Below are 18,247 nucleotides of genomic sequence, written 5' to 3' on the forward strand. Positions count from 1 at the left end.
ACAGCATTCATCCAATGGCTACAAATTCACATGTCTGCCAGCCCTACTGATGTAGGATTACAGCTGCAAGTGCAAATGCATATAAATGGACAATTTGTCTTTCTGTGACACAAAAATTCACTTTCTGATGGATTGAGGGGAACTTACAATGGCACAGTGATCAATCTATTAATTAAAAAGTTGATAGCTTAATGCAATGGTTTACTGTTATCAGTGTATCAAGAAACTTTAATTAAAAGGCCCAGTATACAGGACTCTGATAACCACTGTCACACCTTAGTCCTCTGTTTGACTTATTATAGCAGCTGTTAAAGAAAAAAAGAAAAACTGTTTAGAGTTCAGAGATGAAAAAAACATCATGGCATAACATGGTACATTCTAATCTGTATTATCAGTTTTAACAATAATTTTTTTTGCAATGTCTTCTTGCAGCAAAGAAACTTCAAACAGAAGTTCATTGCTCTGCTGAAGAAGTTCAAAGTCCCAGATGAGGTGGGTTTTTCTTCAAGCTATCTGCAACATCATGCTTTATAATTATTTAAAAAACATACTAGATAATAGTTACTCAGCTTTCCTTTAATTATCCCTGCAACTGCATACTTGTCAAATCTGTTTTGTATGTCAAGTACTTTTTAAGCTGTGTAAGATCTGATAGATAGGTTTGATCCACTCGATCACACTGGGAAGGACTCTTACTTTTTACTCATATATACAAAAATTAATGTAACATGCTTAGGATGTGGACCTTTGGTTTACGACCCATCCAACATGACATCAAAGTGTTTGTACAATTATAGTTGCAGTCATGAAAGGGCAGATATTTCCTGCACAGGTGTTGGACTCGGAAGCAGACCAGTATGCAGAACAGGAGGGCCACGCCCGTGACATAGACGAGGAGCTGGACCTGTACAACATCGATGACCTGGACCTGAGTGACAGTGGGCAGGAGATAGATGACAACACCTCCATCATCTCAACACCCAAACCTAGTCTCAGGTTAGTAGGGCACAGAGTCAAGTTTCACTACCCAAACCAAGCCTCAGGTTAGTCAGGCACAGATTTAACTTTCAGAAACCAAACCAAGCCTTAGATTCAAGTTTCAAAACCCAAAATGTTGATGGGAACTTTTTCATACAGTTCTTTATTAAACTGTATTACCCCAACATACAGTTTTAGTGCATATGTAGACTCTTTGCAGTGTGGTATTTGAAATGTTGGGTCAGTTCTATGCCTATATCTCCATTGATTGTTCACTTCCATTCTTTTCTCTGTTATTTTTTAGACCCTTCTTCTCCCAAGGTGTGCACACCATTTCTCAAGAAATTCCTCAGACTCAGGTGAGCACAGACAGATTATTGTTGAACCCACAGTTTTCCTTGAAGGCATGTCTAGATCTCCCATGATGAGACGATATTTTTGAAGTGTACAGGATCTATTAGGATTTATTTTACACATGTTGGCCTGACAGCGATGGTCTGTACAGACCAGCTGCAACCAAAGATAAGGCAACAACAGGATTAAGGTGGATGTGAATTCTGAAGTACCGTGATTGTATACATGTAGATGTACAATGTATAGCCACACAGAAACGAAACATCTTACATAAAGCTATATGCAAGTTTTCATTTGTTAGGGTTTACTTGGAATAGCTATTGCATAAAAATGTATATGATAATAATGAAGACATGGCAAGGTCATGTATATACATTATGTATGTCATAATCCTGAATGATATAGATTACATGTACTTGTGGTATAACAAGATTTATCTTGAATATGTAACAACCATGCTGCCACTAACTTAAAAATCTCACAAATGTCACTTGTTACCTTTCCTTACTCAAATGAATGTGTTTTTCACGCAAGGTAAAATGTTCGGTTTTTCTGTCAGATATCAAAATCAAATGTACTGTATGGCCAGTCTTCCTTGTCCACAGTTTTTTTTTTTTTCACAGGCAGTTTTGTCAACATTGTACATTTTGTAAACAGTAAAAAAGTAAGGATGACTAAAATGTAAATAAACAAGTGCAACTGACCATGGGATATTCTCACTAGTGTGCTTGTCACTGTTTATGTACTGGCATGTCTATTCTGCACTGTTCCTGGTCAACTTGAGTAAACAATTCTGAATGACCTAAACACTGCTCGTATGCAGTACATGAAGGTATGAATGTTTGTGGTGTGTATTTAATTGTTACTAACCATGGCTGATGGGCTATCTACTACAGGTGATGGACATAAGTGATGACGTTGGTCTGAGACCTGAGACAGAAGGCCTGCAGGTACTGACTCACCCTACCCTGCTCTCCCTACACCTCAACCTTACCACACACAAACACACACACACACACAACTCTATATACCCCCACCCTCCCATTTATCAGCAGAAAGTGAAGTAATTGGCTTGTAGTTGACTTTCTTAGACTGCTGTAGTAGGTTATTGTTGAAAACGACGTACATAAGTGTACATAAACACGACGTACATGTACATAAACATTACAAATACACAAAAATTGTATTTGGCCATTTCACAGTTTTTAATATCTTGTGTGTGGTTGACAGGACCCATCAGGTGATTTGGACACCCACTCTGACATGGGGAGTCCAGCACGGGACAAGAAGATATCACAGAAGTCATTGTCACCACAGGTGTGTCTTCAGTTTGTCCTGTATACAGGTGAAGGTGTACCTGTCACACATTAAGTCTTGTAACCACCACTAACAATACATTATATTATAGGAGGGCAACTTCCAAAGGTGTTTATACACTGTTTTGCCCTTTCTTCCACTTGTGTTTCTTGTGGTGAATTCAAATAAATAACTGTACTGCATATTGCAGAATGCATTGATTCCAAAAATATAAGGCACAACTGTATTGATACAAAAGATACATCATCATCTAATTCCCCATATTTTGCCTTTTACGATCACTTACATAAGATTCTAGTCTTTTGTGTTTAAGGTCTGTCTTCAGTGTGCTTAGCAGTGTGCTGTCCTGTATCTGATTCTGAGTGAGTCCTGTACCACAAACTCCAAAGCGTTTTGGAGGTGTGCAGATTATCATTGGCTTCCCTCCAATCCGCAGGCTAAAGAGAGGCCGTCCAGTGCCAGTAGAGAACGCAGCATCTCCATGAGGGAGAGGAAAGTCACCTCCAAAGACATGGCCAGGGAGAGAAGAAACAGTACAGGGCTACCCGAAGCACAGGTTTGTATCATAGCTGCACTGCTGTAGTAGTGCTCAGCTACAATAGTTACATGTACTAAGTAGTCTGTAAAACTTTAACCCTTCAACTAAAGGAGATTAGTCCTTCTATTACACATGCCACATCTTAGTATTCTTCCACATCCAAAATTAACCAGATTTTCCTAGGGATAAAGACAGTACAGCTACCCTTTGCACACTGTAAGCTGCACATACTTACCATTGCCTCTTGATTTCAAATAGCCCCCAGTGATTGGGTTTTGAGATGGCCCCTGACCAGGACCTCCCAGGCAGCAGACAGGCTAGTAGGACACATGTAGGAAATTTCTCTCCCTAGAAAGTAGCAGGTTCTCTCCTTAGATAGTAGCAAATAGATTGATTGAAGGTGTTCATGGTGGTGACTTCTCCATGTGTGTGTGTGTGACCAAACTCAGCCAGCCTCCAACACCCCATTACAGATACAGGGTCTCTCATTTTAGTACCTCACTATGTATACACAGTCTCTTATATTACCGTAATATCATGTTTTGTTTGTTTTTGTGTGCTCACAACAGGGTGGAAGGAGAGACATAAATGCCAGGAAATTTTCCTGTCCTCCACAGAACTTGTCCTCCTTGGGTGTGGTAAACGAGGTATACTCCTTAACAGTAACAGTTTTGGGTTGTATGGTGGCGGTGCACTGTCCTTACATGGACCAGTTGTTCCATGTGCTTGCTTATTGTGTTGCTTTGACAAATTCCTTTTTTCTTCAGGTGAAAATGAATTCTAGATCTGTTCATGTCATAGCAAAAATCTATTGAAACTAACCATGGTTTCATATCACATTTTGTGTGACTACATGTATACAATGTCATGTACAATGTACATCAAGCCACCATTTTATTTATCCTATTGATCACGCTATCCCCATGTTTTTCCTCACTACATCTAACATTCTATTGAAGTTATGTGTTCACTTATTCATTGCTGTTGTTGTTGCATTACATTATTTTGTATCTGTTCTTTTTTATCCATTCATTATTATGAGTATTAACTTCAAACTGAAGCATGCCCCAAGAATGCAGCAGTCTACAACTTACAGGGTTTTACACATCATGTCACAACTGCCATGCTGATTGGTTGATGGGGGCAGCCTTAAAAATTTGCATCAAGTAAAATGACAAAATTGTGTGCCTATTTACACAAAATTATACAAAATTATTCAATTTCACCCGGCAACATCCAGCATGGTAGACAATTCTTACTTGTATGTCATAGCATGGTCATAGTCACTGTAAGTCACATGAATGCTAACACCTTACAAGAACGTAATACTCACTATCGTTATCCCTGTCACTGTGTGCTCAATAGACAACAGAAGTCCGCAACATCACAGACTCAAGAAAGATGTCTGCCCCAACCCACCTGATATCTAATGCTTCTCAGTATGACAAGGTAGAAACTTCCACAAAGAACACAACACTATGTCAAGAAGCTTACAGTTACTCAGGGCTTGTCTGTTCTTTCATTGCTGAATGTTCCAAGGGTGTCTTGTTTCTTCAAGCTGTTTTTCACATTCCTTTGAGCCGTTCATGAAAATCTTTTCTTTATTCTATTAGTAATACTTACATTCAATCATGCTCTGGTGGTAGCTTTAGAATAAAACCACTTATTACTATTATAATGAGTGTTATTCCCCACATTTTAGTGCTTTTAAAAGTTCTGAAGAGTACATGTATTTGTCATTTAAGCTGTCACCCATATGGAAAATGGCCTTGTTTCAAACATTGGTGTAAAGGAAATGAAGCAGTAGGTATAGAAACTGAAGGAATAGAGCATGACACAATAGTTCAGATTTCTTTTGGTCTCAGTTTGAAGTGATCGAAATGCCACAGCAAGTTAATTTTATGAATAACATTGATTTTTGCCTGATTTGAAAGAAAAAGAAAAGAAATTCTGTTCCCCTCCACTGATGGTCAACATTTTTGCCCATCTTGCTTTTTTTTCACGCTCGCATTAGATTTGCAGTCTGCAGAGAACATTGTATGTCATCCCTAAACTTTCCTTGCTGTGCCCTAACTGATGTTTGCTTGCAGAGTGTGGTCAGGAAAACCAAGTCAGGCCCCGGACTGTTGGTGGTACAGGACCAAGTCAGATGGGGCACGGTAAATGTTCAACACAGGGAGCTGGTTCTTCACAACAACATGTAGAAAGTCTTCTCCTCTCACTATGAGACCATTCTTTGATAGACCCTGTTTTGGACAAAGCCCTCCAAACACATGGCTACAGATTGAACACTAAAAATGATCCCGAATACTTCACATCCCAGTCATTTTGGGCATTTTGTCCTGTCATGTGCAGTGAAATAGCCTTTCATGCCATTTGATGCCATAAAACTATATTTAGACAGTCTTATGGGAGTAAATGTAATTTCTAGAAATGAGGAGAGACTTTTCTGCAGTCACTGTTCATGCTAACAACACAGTTGCTGGTTCCACTAACTTACTGTACAGCATGTTGGAGAGGGTTTTTCACAGTCACTGGGGTTCTCTGTTGGTGAATTAACAAGTTGCATATAATAGTACATATATGAAAAGGCAACTTGAAATTGCATTGGTGAATGGTGGAAGGGATCTTACCAGCCTCCTGTACATGAATGTGTGAACATTTTCTGTCGCTATCTACAAATATGATTGCTGAATGTGCAGTTTATTTACAGCAGACAACACCATGTTGATGATCCTGTCACATTTGTCATACAATGGCTCTAAGACAGCAAAATGAGGGCATCCCATTTGGTTCTGTCCTTGTGTAAGTTCAGTCCAAAGCTGTACTGAAAATCCAACCAAAATATATTGTACAACAAATGTGACTGAGCCTTAGGCCTCTTACTGAAATTTGGTGTACACATCTAGTTGGTGTATTTTTTTCCACAGAACTAATATCTGATGTACTGATACCAGTGCACATTTCATTGCTTTTGCCACATTCACCCTATATGGTTCCACTCTAACAAACACTTCTGTCAGGTCCTGGATATTTGATATCTATTCCATTTTTTCCAGGTTCCACACAAGTCGCTGTACGACCAGTTGGCACACATCATCCCCTCAGACGAACACCTCCCTGACAGTGTGGTGCTGGTCAACACAGCAGAGTGGCAGGCACAGGTAAGCTAATATATGCAAATTTATTCATCAAGGGCAGAACCATTCATTTTAGAGGGAAGAATTTTCTCCTTTATTCCGTCATGTTTTTTTAAACCATAGATCCTCCTTTACTATATAGTAAAACCACATTCATGTTCAAAGACTTTTGCTGCAGTGCTGTCTAATTCTAAACACATGGATACCAATAATAACTGACCAATTGAGCTGACTAATTGCTAGCATGAATGATTATTGTATGAATGAATGAATATTGGGTAAATATTGGATGGATGGATAGGTGGATGGATAAATGAATAGAAACATTTTCGACAGCTACAGTTTACTAAAATTAAATGAAGGCTACATTGTCTGCCCCCCTCCAGACCCAACTCCTAGCCCAGAAACTCCAAGAGCTGCACCACAGAGTGGTGTGTACATCCTCACAGGCTGACGTCAATGCCACCTTCTCATTCCTGGTCGCCAAGATACAGAAGTTGTGAGTCAGACTACTGTCATTATAGAAGGAATACATATGTACCATGATATTGTAGTAACACTTAGAAATCTCATGCCATTATCTCTTTGTAGTGAATTTAGTTCTTTTGAGTTTTCACTTTTTAAAAGTCCTGAATCATAGAATTCAGTCTTGTTCTTACATTTTGTAGTTAATTGGGAAATTTCTCATGTCAGGCTGTGGTTTCCATATGTGGAAAATACTCATAGCCATTATGGGCCCTGAAAGACTTTTTTCTGTATACCTGATGTGCAGGTATGATGATGATGATAGCATTTAGAATCACCTTCAACAGTTAGATTTTAGACAGTATGGAAAAAAATACACTAAAAACTTTGTAGAATATATAATTTAATTTGGATTTCCTAACTTGTTTTCATAATAAAATCATGTGTCGTTAAGAACCAACTTGGACAATGGAGCAAGTCTATAAAAATTGATTAACTTGTATGTAACATGAAGTGCCATGTTCCCACAGTTGTAACTTCAACTCCCAGCAGCCCACTCCTATCAGAGTGGTCCTGGTTGGTGGAGAGAGTTACGTCCACGCCATCCTCAGGCCGTATGTCGACCAGTTCTCACAGAAACCACCTGACTGGCAGAACCACATCAAGTTCTACATCGTTCCTCTAGGTAAACCAACATGCCTTTTCCATTGTGTGCACCATTTTTATACCATTCATCAGCATACATGTACATTTACATTCTACAAGTTTCTGTCAAAATTTTATCATAGAGTCAGTTTTCAAATAACAGATACAATACATCTTCTTTTTCTAGATTTATATTATGGCATTATATATTTCTGCTGGCCAAAAATTAGTAGAATTAGAGGTGGAATAGATGTCACTAAATGCATGGGATATATTATTAGGATAAAACTTTTCCATCAAATGTTTCTTCCAAAAGCTTAGACCTCTTGTTGCATATAGATAAAGAATTACATTAAACCTAATATTCCTTTCCACACATATTTTTTCAGGAGGCCATGTCCTTGCTAGGTACCTTGCTTCAATAGACAGCAAGTATAATGCCACCTTCAACGACCAGACATGGAAAGAGGCCTTTGATAAGCCTGACTCATCAACACAACTAGGTCAGTCTCAACTAGAATTAAGTACAACAGACAGTACACATCCTATGTTGGTTTGCTAGAAGGATAACTGGTGCAAAAATTGTAATGGTATACAGTTTTTAGGCTTGACTTTTCCTTGCAGGTGCAAAATGGAATGCAAGTTAATGCTGTCACCATACCATGTTTGAGTTTAGTACTGGGGCTCAAGAGCCCAAAATGATTTATACAATTATTGGTCTGAAAATGGCCCCAAAAAACTAACCCAATGGCCTGCATTTACATGTATGTTGCAGACTACCAGGATGTGATAGGGAAGATCAGTTCTTTTGTCCTGTCGGCTAATGTGACCCACCAGCTGCCCATTGCCGAGGCCATGCTCACGTACAAGGCCAAGGTCACCGACGAGGAGTCCACACAGACCTTCATACCATTTGTTGGGGTAAGCCTTTCTTAACTTATCCTAACATATTGAACCAATCTTGTTATTGTAACTTCAAAAGATTGTGATGACTGACAACATATCAGAATGATGGTCTTTCTGAAGAGTTTGTTCAACATTTTTATCAGCAGCAAGTTCGAATAACAGTTACTGGTGCGATGAAAGCCGCAAAACTCTGCCATTCAAATAATGATGGGGCACATCAAACACTTTACAAAGGATACAAAATAATGTAGCTCCAAAAGAATCCTATGTTGTAATGTCTTGACATTTTTTTAAAAATCTAAATGGCGGTCACTTACAATTTTTAAGGACGTGAGAGTTGGAAGCAGCGAGTCGGCAAACCTGTCCGTGTCGATGGACATGGACGATGGGGTGTCGGGCTCCCCGCAGGTCTCAGCCAGCCTGATGGCAACCCCCACCTCCGCCTCACAACAGGCCATCAAAGACCTGAAGGAGACAGCAACGCCCCCTACCTCTACTTCAGGAAGTCCAGGCCAGTTGCCTCAAAGGTTGGTTAGACTACTGTTATACTGTACCTGAGTGTGTGTACATCTATCATAATAGTTTGCAAATTCCATTGTTTGTTTAGTTTTCTCTCCTGCTATGTTTTGATGCATACTAATAAACAAAAGCTTCTTTCAGTTGTATTTGATTTATTTATACATATCCTGAACCCATAACTATAGGTAAAATCATGATTAGTAAAAGATTCTGAGAGTTAAGTCTGATATTTTCAACTAACATGTGAACATTGCATGTACAATAGCATATTGAGTTTACCCAGTAAACTGCAAGCACTGCTAGTAACACATTTAACCATATTTTGAAGGTTTCATTAAAAAAGTGAGATAACTCTAATGGCTGAATAATTACTAAAGCAATCACTAGTGCATCAATTAACCATGTCAATTAAAGTGACTAAAAGTGCTTACAAAACACTGGTTCCTTTTCCCATGATACTTACAGTACATGCTGAGTGGCTTTAACAATCTCCCACTTGTGCTTTGCGTAGTATGTTTATGCCAATACTGATTTTTCCAGCGAGGGCACACAGGTACAGCCAGCTGATGCCTCGTCAGGCGCGGTGCCCAAAGTTAAGGCACTGGCCATGTACATAAGGTTTGTGTGACACAGTCATGCTCCTGCACTTTATAATGGGAGCTATTAGGGAAGGTGTGCGGTGGTCTCTATCCCTCTCTCCCTCCCTCTCTCTTTAACACTTAAAGTCTCAGGGCTAAGGTTTTATAATCAGCCAGTAACACTTTGATTGTTAAATACAGGACACATCACAGGATACCTGTGACACATCCAAATGTGAACTACGTGTACATATACACACTAAACGGTTTGTCAGATAGTGATATTCTGTGGCATGTTCTGTTCATATGATACCTGACATGTTTTAATCCTTATGTGACAGAAATGGAAAAGAAAACAAAATAGTGTGTGGTATGTGTTTTGGAGTGACAATTTCCTATAAAAGTGCTTATTGAAGTATTGTAGCCTATCATACATTTTGTATGCTGTCATGCCTATGTTGGGCAAAAACACAGGTCAGGTATTACATTTACTATACAAAAGAACCACTGTGATAGGATAGGCACTGAAGTGACCACCTCTGCACTAACAAACCTGTTTCTCCTTGCTGCATAGCCTAACATCCCGGGTTACAAGGTTCCAGATCTCTTACACTTCCTCTCACAGTGTCCTGTTAGATTACACATTCATTTTTCATTGTTTGTGTCCACATACTCATGATAGTTTACACCAAAGACTGGAGATATTCAAAGCAAATTCTTATCCAATTTTTTGCACAGAAAAAATGGGCAGACACAACCTTTTAGGGATATAGTGGAACACACCACAAGTCCTCCAATCCAGAGGGATTGTTAGTATTGGACTATGTTACAGTACATCTGACAGTGTTTTGCCCCCCCCCTCCTTCCACCAGCCCCTCCTCCCAGACAGAAGTCCTTGACCTTCAGATTGACTACTGGCTGTCCAGTCCGCCCAGGGAAGGGGGGAAGGAGAAGGACAAGGACAAGAAGGAGATGACCAAAGGGACGGTCAAGACATCAGTCAGATGGCTACAGGTAATGACCAAATTAGAACTGCCCTCAATGTATTGGTTGCATTTACAAACCCTTACCATCTGTTAAAAGGTTATAGGACATGAAAAATAGAACTCAAAAGTACTAGTAACATAACAGGTCCAAACTCTTAATAACTTATCTTTCGACAGAAAAGTTCTACTTTAGCAATATTATAATAATGTCTAATAAGTATATAGTTTTTTTTTTGTCAAAAATCTTCATTAGGCCACACCAATTTAATTTGTTGGTTCTCGGAATCGCCGCTTCAAAAAATCGCAAAATGAAAAAAAAAAAATTAATTCTTGTTACTCTCATCTCATCTGCCGATTTTTTTTGGGCCCGAACGTCCACCCGGTACGTTCTTTATATTTTGCACGGTACGTTTATTAATTTTTTGAAAATCAGTAATTTTTTTCGAGTACGCGTGACGTTTATAAACGCGTATTGTAGCGAGAAACTTGTCATTTTCGGGCCGGTTTTCGCGATCGCCGCGTGCATAAATTTGTCTGAATGTTCCATTGTCATGGGTGTTGCTCATCAAAATACGAACTCCTCAAAGCTCTAAATTAGAACAAATTCTAACAAACTAAGCAAGTCTATTAATATTTAAGATTTTTAGCTACCGTATTGTATTTGTCGATGTCGATTTACCGCAATAAAATCAAGAAATCGGGTAAAATATTTCACAGTCTTCCCCGTAAAAAATGAGACCTTCCGTTAACCCCAAATGACCTCTCCTTCATGCATGCTGGCGACGCCATGTTGGATATTTCTCGGCTTTCTTCACCACAGTTTTGGCTCATTTTTACGACAAAATCCCGGGTAATATCGCCCAGAAAATATCTGGAGCCCTATCTGGTCGCTAGAGAAGCATTATTTTCTAATTTTAGTGGATTTTTCCCCAAAAGAAATGTTGTCGTAGTTGTCGTAATCGACGCCAAGTTACGACATGCTGGGATGGTTCGCTGGGATTTTTAGGGGCCATTTTTGAGTAATCCGCGCACTTCGAAATTTTGTTTACTTTTATGATACGAACGCTAGCGAAAAAAAAAAACGCTGCCACATCATGCCCATATTCTTTATTACCCGGTACCCGTTGGATTTTCTTGGCCAACATTTGGCAACGTACTCACGGCTGGACTCAGACGGTGGGATTGGCATTTTGGCCGTCTCGGGACCGAAAACATGTGGACGCTGGACGCGTTAGACAGGTAGACGCAATGCAAGATTTCTTAACGCTTGAGTCGATGGGAAAAATTCAAGGGACCAAGAAAAAGTGGTCGTAATGGACGAGTGGTCTCTATACAGGGGTGGTCGTTATTACAGATTTGACTGTATGTATTTCCCAACAACATGACATGTCTACATTTGTACTAGAAATGCTCTCTTTGTTGTCTATTTAAATTCCTAATTGCAAATAACAGTTAAAGATTTGTGCATAACAGTTTCTAGTATATCAGTAAGAGCACATTTTAGTATAAGAGACACAGGTTATTTTGGTAAATTTTGGTAATTTTCCGGGGGGTAAATTTATTCCGGGGGGTATTTTTATTGGATTTTGAAAATTTGTCCGGGGGGGTACGTTTATTCCGGGGGGTATGTTTATTCGGCAGATCATTAACATCAATAATTGATCCTTGATACATAGGCTATAAAACAGCAATGTTTTAGCATGTATAGTCATAGCTTTGTTCTCAATCCCTTTTTCCAGCCTTAGCTTTACCATTTGGGCATGTTTTTTTTTGTTTTTTTCGCCCTGTCGCTTCACATTTTTCATGAAAAAATCCGAGAACCAACAAATTAAATTGGTGTGGCCTTAAAATACCTTTGTTCATTGTAGGACAACAGTTAGTTTACATGTAAAATGTGCGTGTCATCTTAATTTTTACCATTTTCGCCTTAGACTGTTATCCTGTGTACACTGACCCTCCCCCTTCCTGTGTATCGTACAGGTTAACCGGCTGCCAGTGAGCGGGGACGTGTCGGGATCCACTGGGACTCTCACCATGGTGCTGGTCACCAAGGAGAAGAAACAGAAAAGTGAGAAACCACCCTTAGTCACATTAAAGTTTCCTGTTATTTTGAAATTTTAAGGAAGAATAATCATTTCATGAACATTGCAGAATTTTAGTTTTTTTTCCTGATCTTTTTGTTGAGGTGCATTCCAAATCTTTTTGACATTGTCACACCTCATGTCAGTGTCGTCAACAGGATTTTTATATTACTTGTCTCCATCTCCAAGTTTCTTATGCTAGACACTATGACATGTGGTTCTACCAAGTGCAAACAGCACATACCCTTGTATGCATGTGTGCCAAAAGAGAAATCATATGCAACAGGAGTCATTCTGATGCAATGTTGACCAAACAACCATCACCACCATTTTGGGTATGTGCTAGTGCAGCCAAGGTTTGGAAAGTGGCTCAGACAGTGTGTCATGTTTCTGAAGCGGCCGCCCTGTTACGGGAGGCCGGTACAGGTCGGTAAGGCACGTACATGTAACAAGGTGCATCTGTTGTTTCTCAGAAGCTTACCAGCTAACCACCCATCATCTTAATGCAGTAATGCGAATAGGCAAGAAGGCTAAGGATAAGGAGGCAGAGTCAAAGAGTCAAACCATCGAGGCGGTCAACAGGTTGATTTGTACGTCCAAGAGCCAGAGCAGCCCTCTAAAAGGTAAACACCACACAGAGAACAGTCAGCTGCTAAAGTTGTTTTCTTTGTTAAAGTCAGTTTTCAAGTACCAGTAGACAAACTAAATCTGTGGCATGCTGTAATCAACATCTGTGGTGAAGTCTTCTGTTGTGGTTCCTAAAATAGATTCTTTTGTGTATTGATTAGGATACAAGATTTAAGTCTATCATTATGTCTATCATATGGTACCTCCTTGTATTGCTTGAGTGTCTGTCACTTTAGCTTGTGGATGTCCTTCCCTATACAGTAACCATCGATGGATCTGATTGGACGGGAGTGAAGTTTTTCCAGCTGTCTGCCCAATGGCAGACGCACATCAAGCACTTCCCTGTGGGCCTGTTTGGCCACACCGAGACAGCTTGTTAGTCAGACGGTCCCGACTTCAGCCCCAACGGAGTTCTGTCCAGCAAGGTGTCTCTCGGCTGCTGCTGCCAGCCTGTTCCTCTCCCTCCTCAACTCGTCAGCTGATCGCCGGTTATCGTGTTTAAACCTTCCGCTTTCTGCATCACATTGTGCCAGGCCTATGCCGACAACACAACAACTGCCCTACACCAAGAAAGCCTTTCCTTTCCTATTTTTTATTAACAAATTAAAATAAAGTAACATTTTTATAACTCATTGTTATACTTGCAAAGAGCCAGCCAAAGTGTCAGTGTACGTACCTTCTTTGCATTTTTACTTAAAGCTTGATTCATACCTTTTTTCCTTAAAAGGAATGTGTCAAAGCTAAATGCAGCATGGCACATTAGTGTGGCAGTACGGGTCTCGCACTAAGCTTTGGACACATCAAACCAGGTGAACAAGCAGCCCGGTTGTTGGACAGTAAGTCATTGTTACCTTCTGCGAGGGGTCATTGCAAAGACCATAAACGTCATGATACCTGTAGAATGTGTTTTCTCACAAGTGGACAAATCTTCAAAAAAGAACAGAGCGCTTAGAACAAAATGAATGACGACAGCCGGGGCCAATTTTCGGAAAGGAAGGGTATCATCAGATCTAGAACAAAGTGAAGGTAGATGGCCTCAAAAGGACTTTGGAGTATGTTTTCGCCAGGCAGCATCAATGTATATACTAAAGGGCTGAGTAGATTGAGGGATTGTGTCATAAGGCACTTAGTGCTTGTGTTCGTTTGTGTGCACACATGTGTGCATGCATGCGTGTGTGCATATGTGCGTGTGTGTGTCTGTGGTGTTCTGTACACCCTCGTACACTATAAGTGACTGTAATTGTTAAAAGTGGTTGTGCAAGAAGTTGGGACTAACTGAATGTGTAAACAAATAGTAAAGACGTATTATTAAACTAAATTGAAAGTACTAAGAGCACCTACACACCAGTAGATGTGCAATGTTGTCAACTAATTTTTATGTGTGGTATCAAATTAACAATTACTGTTAAAACGAAATGCTAATTGCTGCTTAATCTGCTTGTGATGTTCCTCAATTGTTTTGTAATGGCTCACCTGTAAATGGTTAAGAAAAATCATACTTAATGTAATAGGAACACTGACATACTAGAATATTATGTAATAATTATGGTAGTTGTAACTTTTGAAATTTTCTGTGTTTATGACACTACTTGTGCTTAATAATGATATATTGTTGTTGATCCTGGTAATTTGTAAGATAGAACAGAACTGCTAAATCTATTTTACAATCTTATTTCTTGTTATATTTATGTTCCTTCACAATTGTTTCCTCCAAACTTGGTTATTAAGTGGAACCCAATATTTCAGTGACATACATTGTACATGTACATTGTTTTGTGGATGACTTACTGAAGTTTGTAACAGTGTAGCACTAAGACTATACATTATAACTCTCCCACCCTTGTATTGCATATATTATTTTCCAGCCTGGTGCTGTGATATTACATGTAGTAGTATGTGTATTATTTTTGGGGGTGACGCCTCTGGGGCGTAGCTGTTTTGTACTTTTTATTTAAATCAGTTTGGATAACTTTGTACAATTTTCACTGACTTTTTCACTGACCTTTGTTAATATTACTATTGTTGTAGACAGTTTTGTGGATGACTCATATGTCTTTGTATGAATTATTGTAACAGTTATAACTAGTGTTGACATGTGTTAACAATATTGGCTGTGATCTTAGGATAGGGGCCATGACAGTGTTTGCTGATTTTTGGTGCTGAGTATAACGAAAGGACAAATGTGCATATGAAAGGTGCGACCATCACATGTGGAAAAGTTTTTTTTGTTTCTTTTGTTTTCCTTCTCCAGCATTACCAGTGACAACCCTGCAGATTTCTGCAAGTCTTCCATATGGGGAATGGTTTTTGGAATATGCCATTTATGTTTCAAGATGGGGGACAGGGTTGTGGAACACACAAAAGATGAGTTCTATCAACACTGATTCAGAAACAAGTTTGTAACTGTTGTCAATGAAATGAATACTTCAAATCAATGACATTAAAACCCATTAGATATAATTCTTAATTTATAAAATCCTCCCCCCAAAGGAACTAGAAGTGGACCATTCCTCATTAAAGCCATAAACACTTTGACTTGCCATAGAAGAAATATTGTATAGATCTTTCCCCAGAGATCCTCTATGCCATAACTTGACTCACCAGTTGATGTTGCAGTCCATGTGAAAATAGTATTTTTGCAAGCTTTGTGTTATTGTTGTAACTGCAGATTTGTGCTCAATTCATGTTTTATTATGTGCTTAGTTCATGTTGTGTTACTGAAATGATTGTCTACAGCTAATATCGCTAATTGAAGTAAAACGTTAAACTTTATTTCAACACACAATTCACAGGGATCAAAATTTCAGCGACCACTGTCGCCTTCATCAGGATAATTAAAGACCAATCACTTCACAACGTGATCTCGCAAGAGTTACGGTTTACAAACACGTTCACACGAGACTTTTATCCTGATGAAGGCGACAGTGGTTGCTGAAAATTTGATCCCTGTGAATTGTGTGTTGGAATAAAGTTTAACGTTTTACTATGATTACTACCAACACAGATGAACTTTCATGATAATCGCTAATTGAATTGAATAGATGGAATTTGGGACTGTACAACGGATGTAATGGTTAAAGTTGTCATCTTAAGCTGCATTTCCTCTGGAACCTGTGAGGGGGCGCTTATGTAGAACCATGCAGCAGCAGAGGGTCCCCATGTCATGGACAGTCAGGTTTAAACTCTGTACATTTTGGTGAGCAAGAGCAGCTCACTGTCAGACTACTCAGCACAAAATATCTCTTGTTCTCTCCTCTTTGTCTATTGATAATTAATGTCAGATTGAGGGCTTATAGTTCACGTAGGTGTACTATGTGCCAAAGTGCTATATGACAAAAAGTAATAGTACTAGAATAGATACCTGTATGCATTGGTCTTGTAAAGATTAGCACAGAAATGTTTATTTTCTTATAAGTACACGTCACTTCCTCTCATTGCATCTCTGTGTGTCTACCAAGTTACAGTTAAGAGTTTTACTGCTCCCTATAGCTAATAGTGTATAAGTAGTATTACAGGTTTGTTCAGTGTAGAATAGAATATTCATCAGATTTAACTTTACTGTTATGGTGGGAAATGTTGTGTATTGAAGTGGGATAGTTCATAGGGTCCGTACACTGATAATACTGTATTTGCCTTGTGCAACAGTGACATCTAGTTGGTGAGGCAGGTACTGCAACATCCCAATATCTTCAATTGGAAACACTAGCAGATAAGAAGACTTTGTTACAAGGACAGCTATTAAACACCTCTCAAGCCATGAGAAGCAAATACTACGCCAAAAACATGTAGTGCACTATGTGAAAGTTGCAAGTTTAACCAGATACATGATGTACAGACTTGTGAACTCCACTTATCCAGAATGAAATGACAGTTTTATACTCCAGTTACTATCATGTACAAGGTCAACATTATTGCTATCATTATCCAAGAACATTACTCAACACCTGCTTGGCTCACTGGATATTGCAGACACATTATATACATGGACTTCAAAGGAAACTGACTGGTGCTGGGTTTTTTTACTTCTCAATATTAGTGATAAGTTAGGAAGCTGAAGTAACAAGAAAACATGCTTTACAAATATGACTTTATTGTGGTGGATACAGAAACAAAATACACATTTGATTCAGAAGATAGAAACAATTTGATACCTTAATGTAGTAACATTTACGTCCATCATTTGAAATTTAGCATAACTTGAATTTTTCTTGGGTGGAAGTGCTACAATATGACATGATTGGAACAATAGCAAGAGATCATAAGTAAGACAGTCTACAGACACTCAGAAGTGACCTCATCACCTGGATGTGGTCAGTTTCAGGGCCTGTACAGTGTTGTCCAGACAACCGACCACCACCTCCACATTTCCATCCCTGTCCACATCTGCTGTTGCCATGGAAACGACCCAGTCTGGGGTCTTGTGCTGACAGACCCTCTGGGAAATATAAAAGGTCAATTTATAAAAGACCAGGCAACACTGACACCTTGCAACTTATATTAGTACTACAGTGACAACAAATACTACTAGTACCCCTGATGACTATTACTTGAAGATGGCAACAATTTACAAAACAAATTCCTCTTCTAGAGAAGCAAAGACAAGAATGAAAATAAACTCTAAAACTTGTTTCCCTTGTATTTATATCTTTATCTTTGTAGCTGAATACTAACTTAAACATAAAAGCTATAACTGGAAGGGGTAGTGAATTTTGGGACAGACCAGAAATGATCATGAAGAGGGGTTGTGCTACATGTACAATGTATGTTGGAAAGACCTAACAGCATGGTTTGATTGCCCCCCTCCCCTCCAACAGAAAAAAATTGTAACAAGAAAAGAGGAAAGGAAAAACACTGAAATATTTTTTTAAAGGGTGATATTACTTTGCCAGGACACCTCACCCCAATCAACCATGGTTTACCCCACTAGTTGATGACATCACAGAGGTGACTGACCTTGCCTGCCTGGTACACAAATAGGGCATTGAAGTGGCCAGCACACAGGATGAAGTCCTCCTGTCCCGGTATGCTGTCTTGTACACACAACAGCTGTGTCAGGGGCAGCTTCACATTGCTGTACTCCACCACTGACACCTGTGGACNGACATAAACGTTA

At 39.2% G+C, this 18,247-nt stretch overlaps 2 protein-coding genes across 10 annotated transcripts in view; one reads left to right on the forward strand and one right to left on the reverse strand.

Moving 5' to 3' along the window:
* Positions 1-13,766, forward strand: part of LOC109474903 (phosphofurin acidic cluster sorting protein 2-like) — a 28,885-nt gene extending 15,119 nt beyond the window's left edge. For 2 of the 9 annotated variants that reach the window (XM_019775382.1, XM_019775383.1), the window contains exons 7-26: positions 433-492; positions 833-996; positions 1,283-1,337; positions 2,229-2,282; positions 2,563-2,649; positions 3,086-3,205; positions 3,757-3,834; positions 4,553-4,636; positions 5,278-5,346; positions 6,247-6,351; positions 6,714-6,826; positions 7,323-7,477; positions 7,827-7,940; positions 8,213-8,358; positions 8,671-8,870; positions 9,403-9,480; positions 10,313-10,454; positions 12,407-12,494; positions 12,981-13,130; positions 13,396-13,766. In XM_019775382.1, the coding sequence (XP_019630941.1) occupies positions 433-492; positions 833-996; positions 1,283-1,337; positions 2,229-2,282; positions 2,563-2,649; positions 3,086-3,205; positions 3,757-3,834; positions 4,553-4,636; positions 5,278-5,346; positions 6,247-6,351; positions 6,714-6,826; positions 7,323-7,477; positions 7,827-7,940; positions 8,213-8,358; positions 8,671-8,870; positions 9,403-9,480; positions 10,313-10,454; positions 12,407-12,494; positions 12,981-13,130; positions 13,396-13,514 (2,181 nt within the window). In that variant the 3' untranslated portion in view covers positions 13,515-13,766. The remainder of the gene's footprint in view (positions 1-432; positions 493-832; positions 997-1,282; positions 1,338-2,228; positions 2,283-2,562; positions 2,650-3,085; positions 3,206-3,756; positions 3,835-4,552; positions 4,637-5,277; positions 5,347-6,246; positions 6,352-6,713; positions 6,827-7,322; positions 7,478-7,826; positions 7,941-8,212; positions 8,359-8,670; positions 8,871-9,402; positions 9,481-10,312; positions 10,455-12,406; positions 12,495-12,980; positions 13,131-13,395) is intronic. The other 7 variants (XM_019775378.1, XM_019775379.1, XM_019775375.1 and 4 more) reach the window with 7 other exon arrangements.
* Positions 13,767-16,066: 2,300 nt separating this feature from the next.
* The window catches only part of LOC109474923, a 16,558-nt gene continuing 14,377 nt past the window's right edge, over positions 16,067-18,247 (reverse strand). The window contains exons 8-9 of the mRNA XM_019775419.1: positions 18,088-18,225; positions 16,067-17,569 (exon numbers count right to left, since the gene is read on the reverse strand). Of these exons, the coding sequence (XP_019630978.1) occupies positions 17,432-17,569; positions 18,088-18,225 (276 nt within the window). The 3' untranslated portion in view covers positions 16,067-17,431. The remainder of the gene's footprint in view (positions 17,570-18,087; positions 18,226-18,247) is intronic.

This window comes from Branchiostoma belcheri, unplaced genomic scaffold (assembly GCF_001625305.1).
Source record: "Branchiostoma belcheri isolate BF01 breed outbred unplaced genomic scaffold, Haploidv18h27 scaffold32, whole genome shotgun sequence".
Classification (NCBI taxonomy): Eukaryota; Metazoa; Chordata; class Leptocardii; order Amphioxiformes; family Branchiostomatidae; genus Branchiostoma; species Branchiostoma belcheri.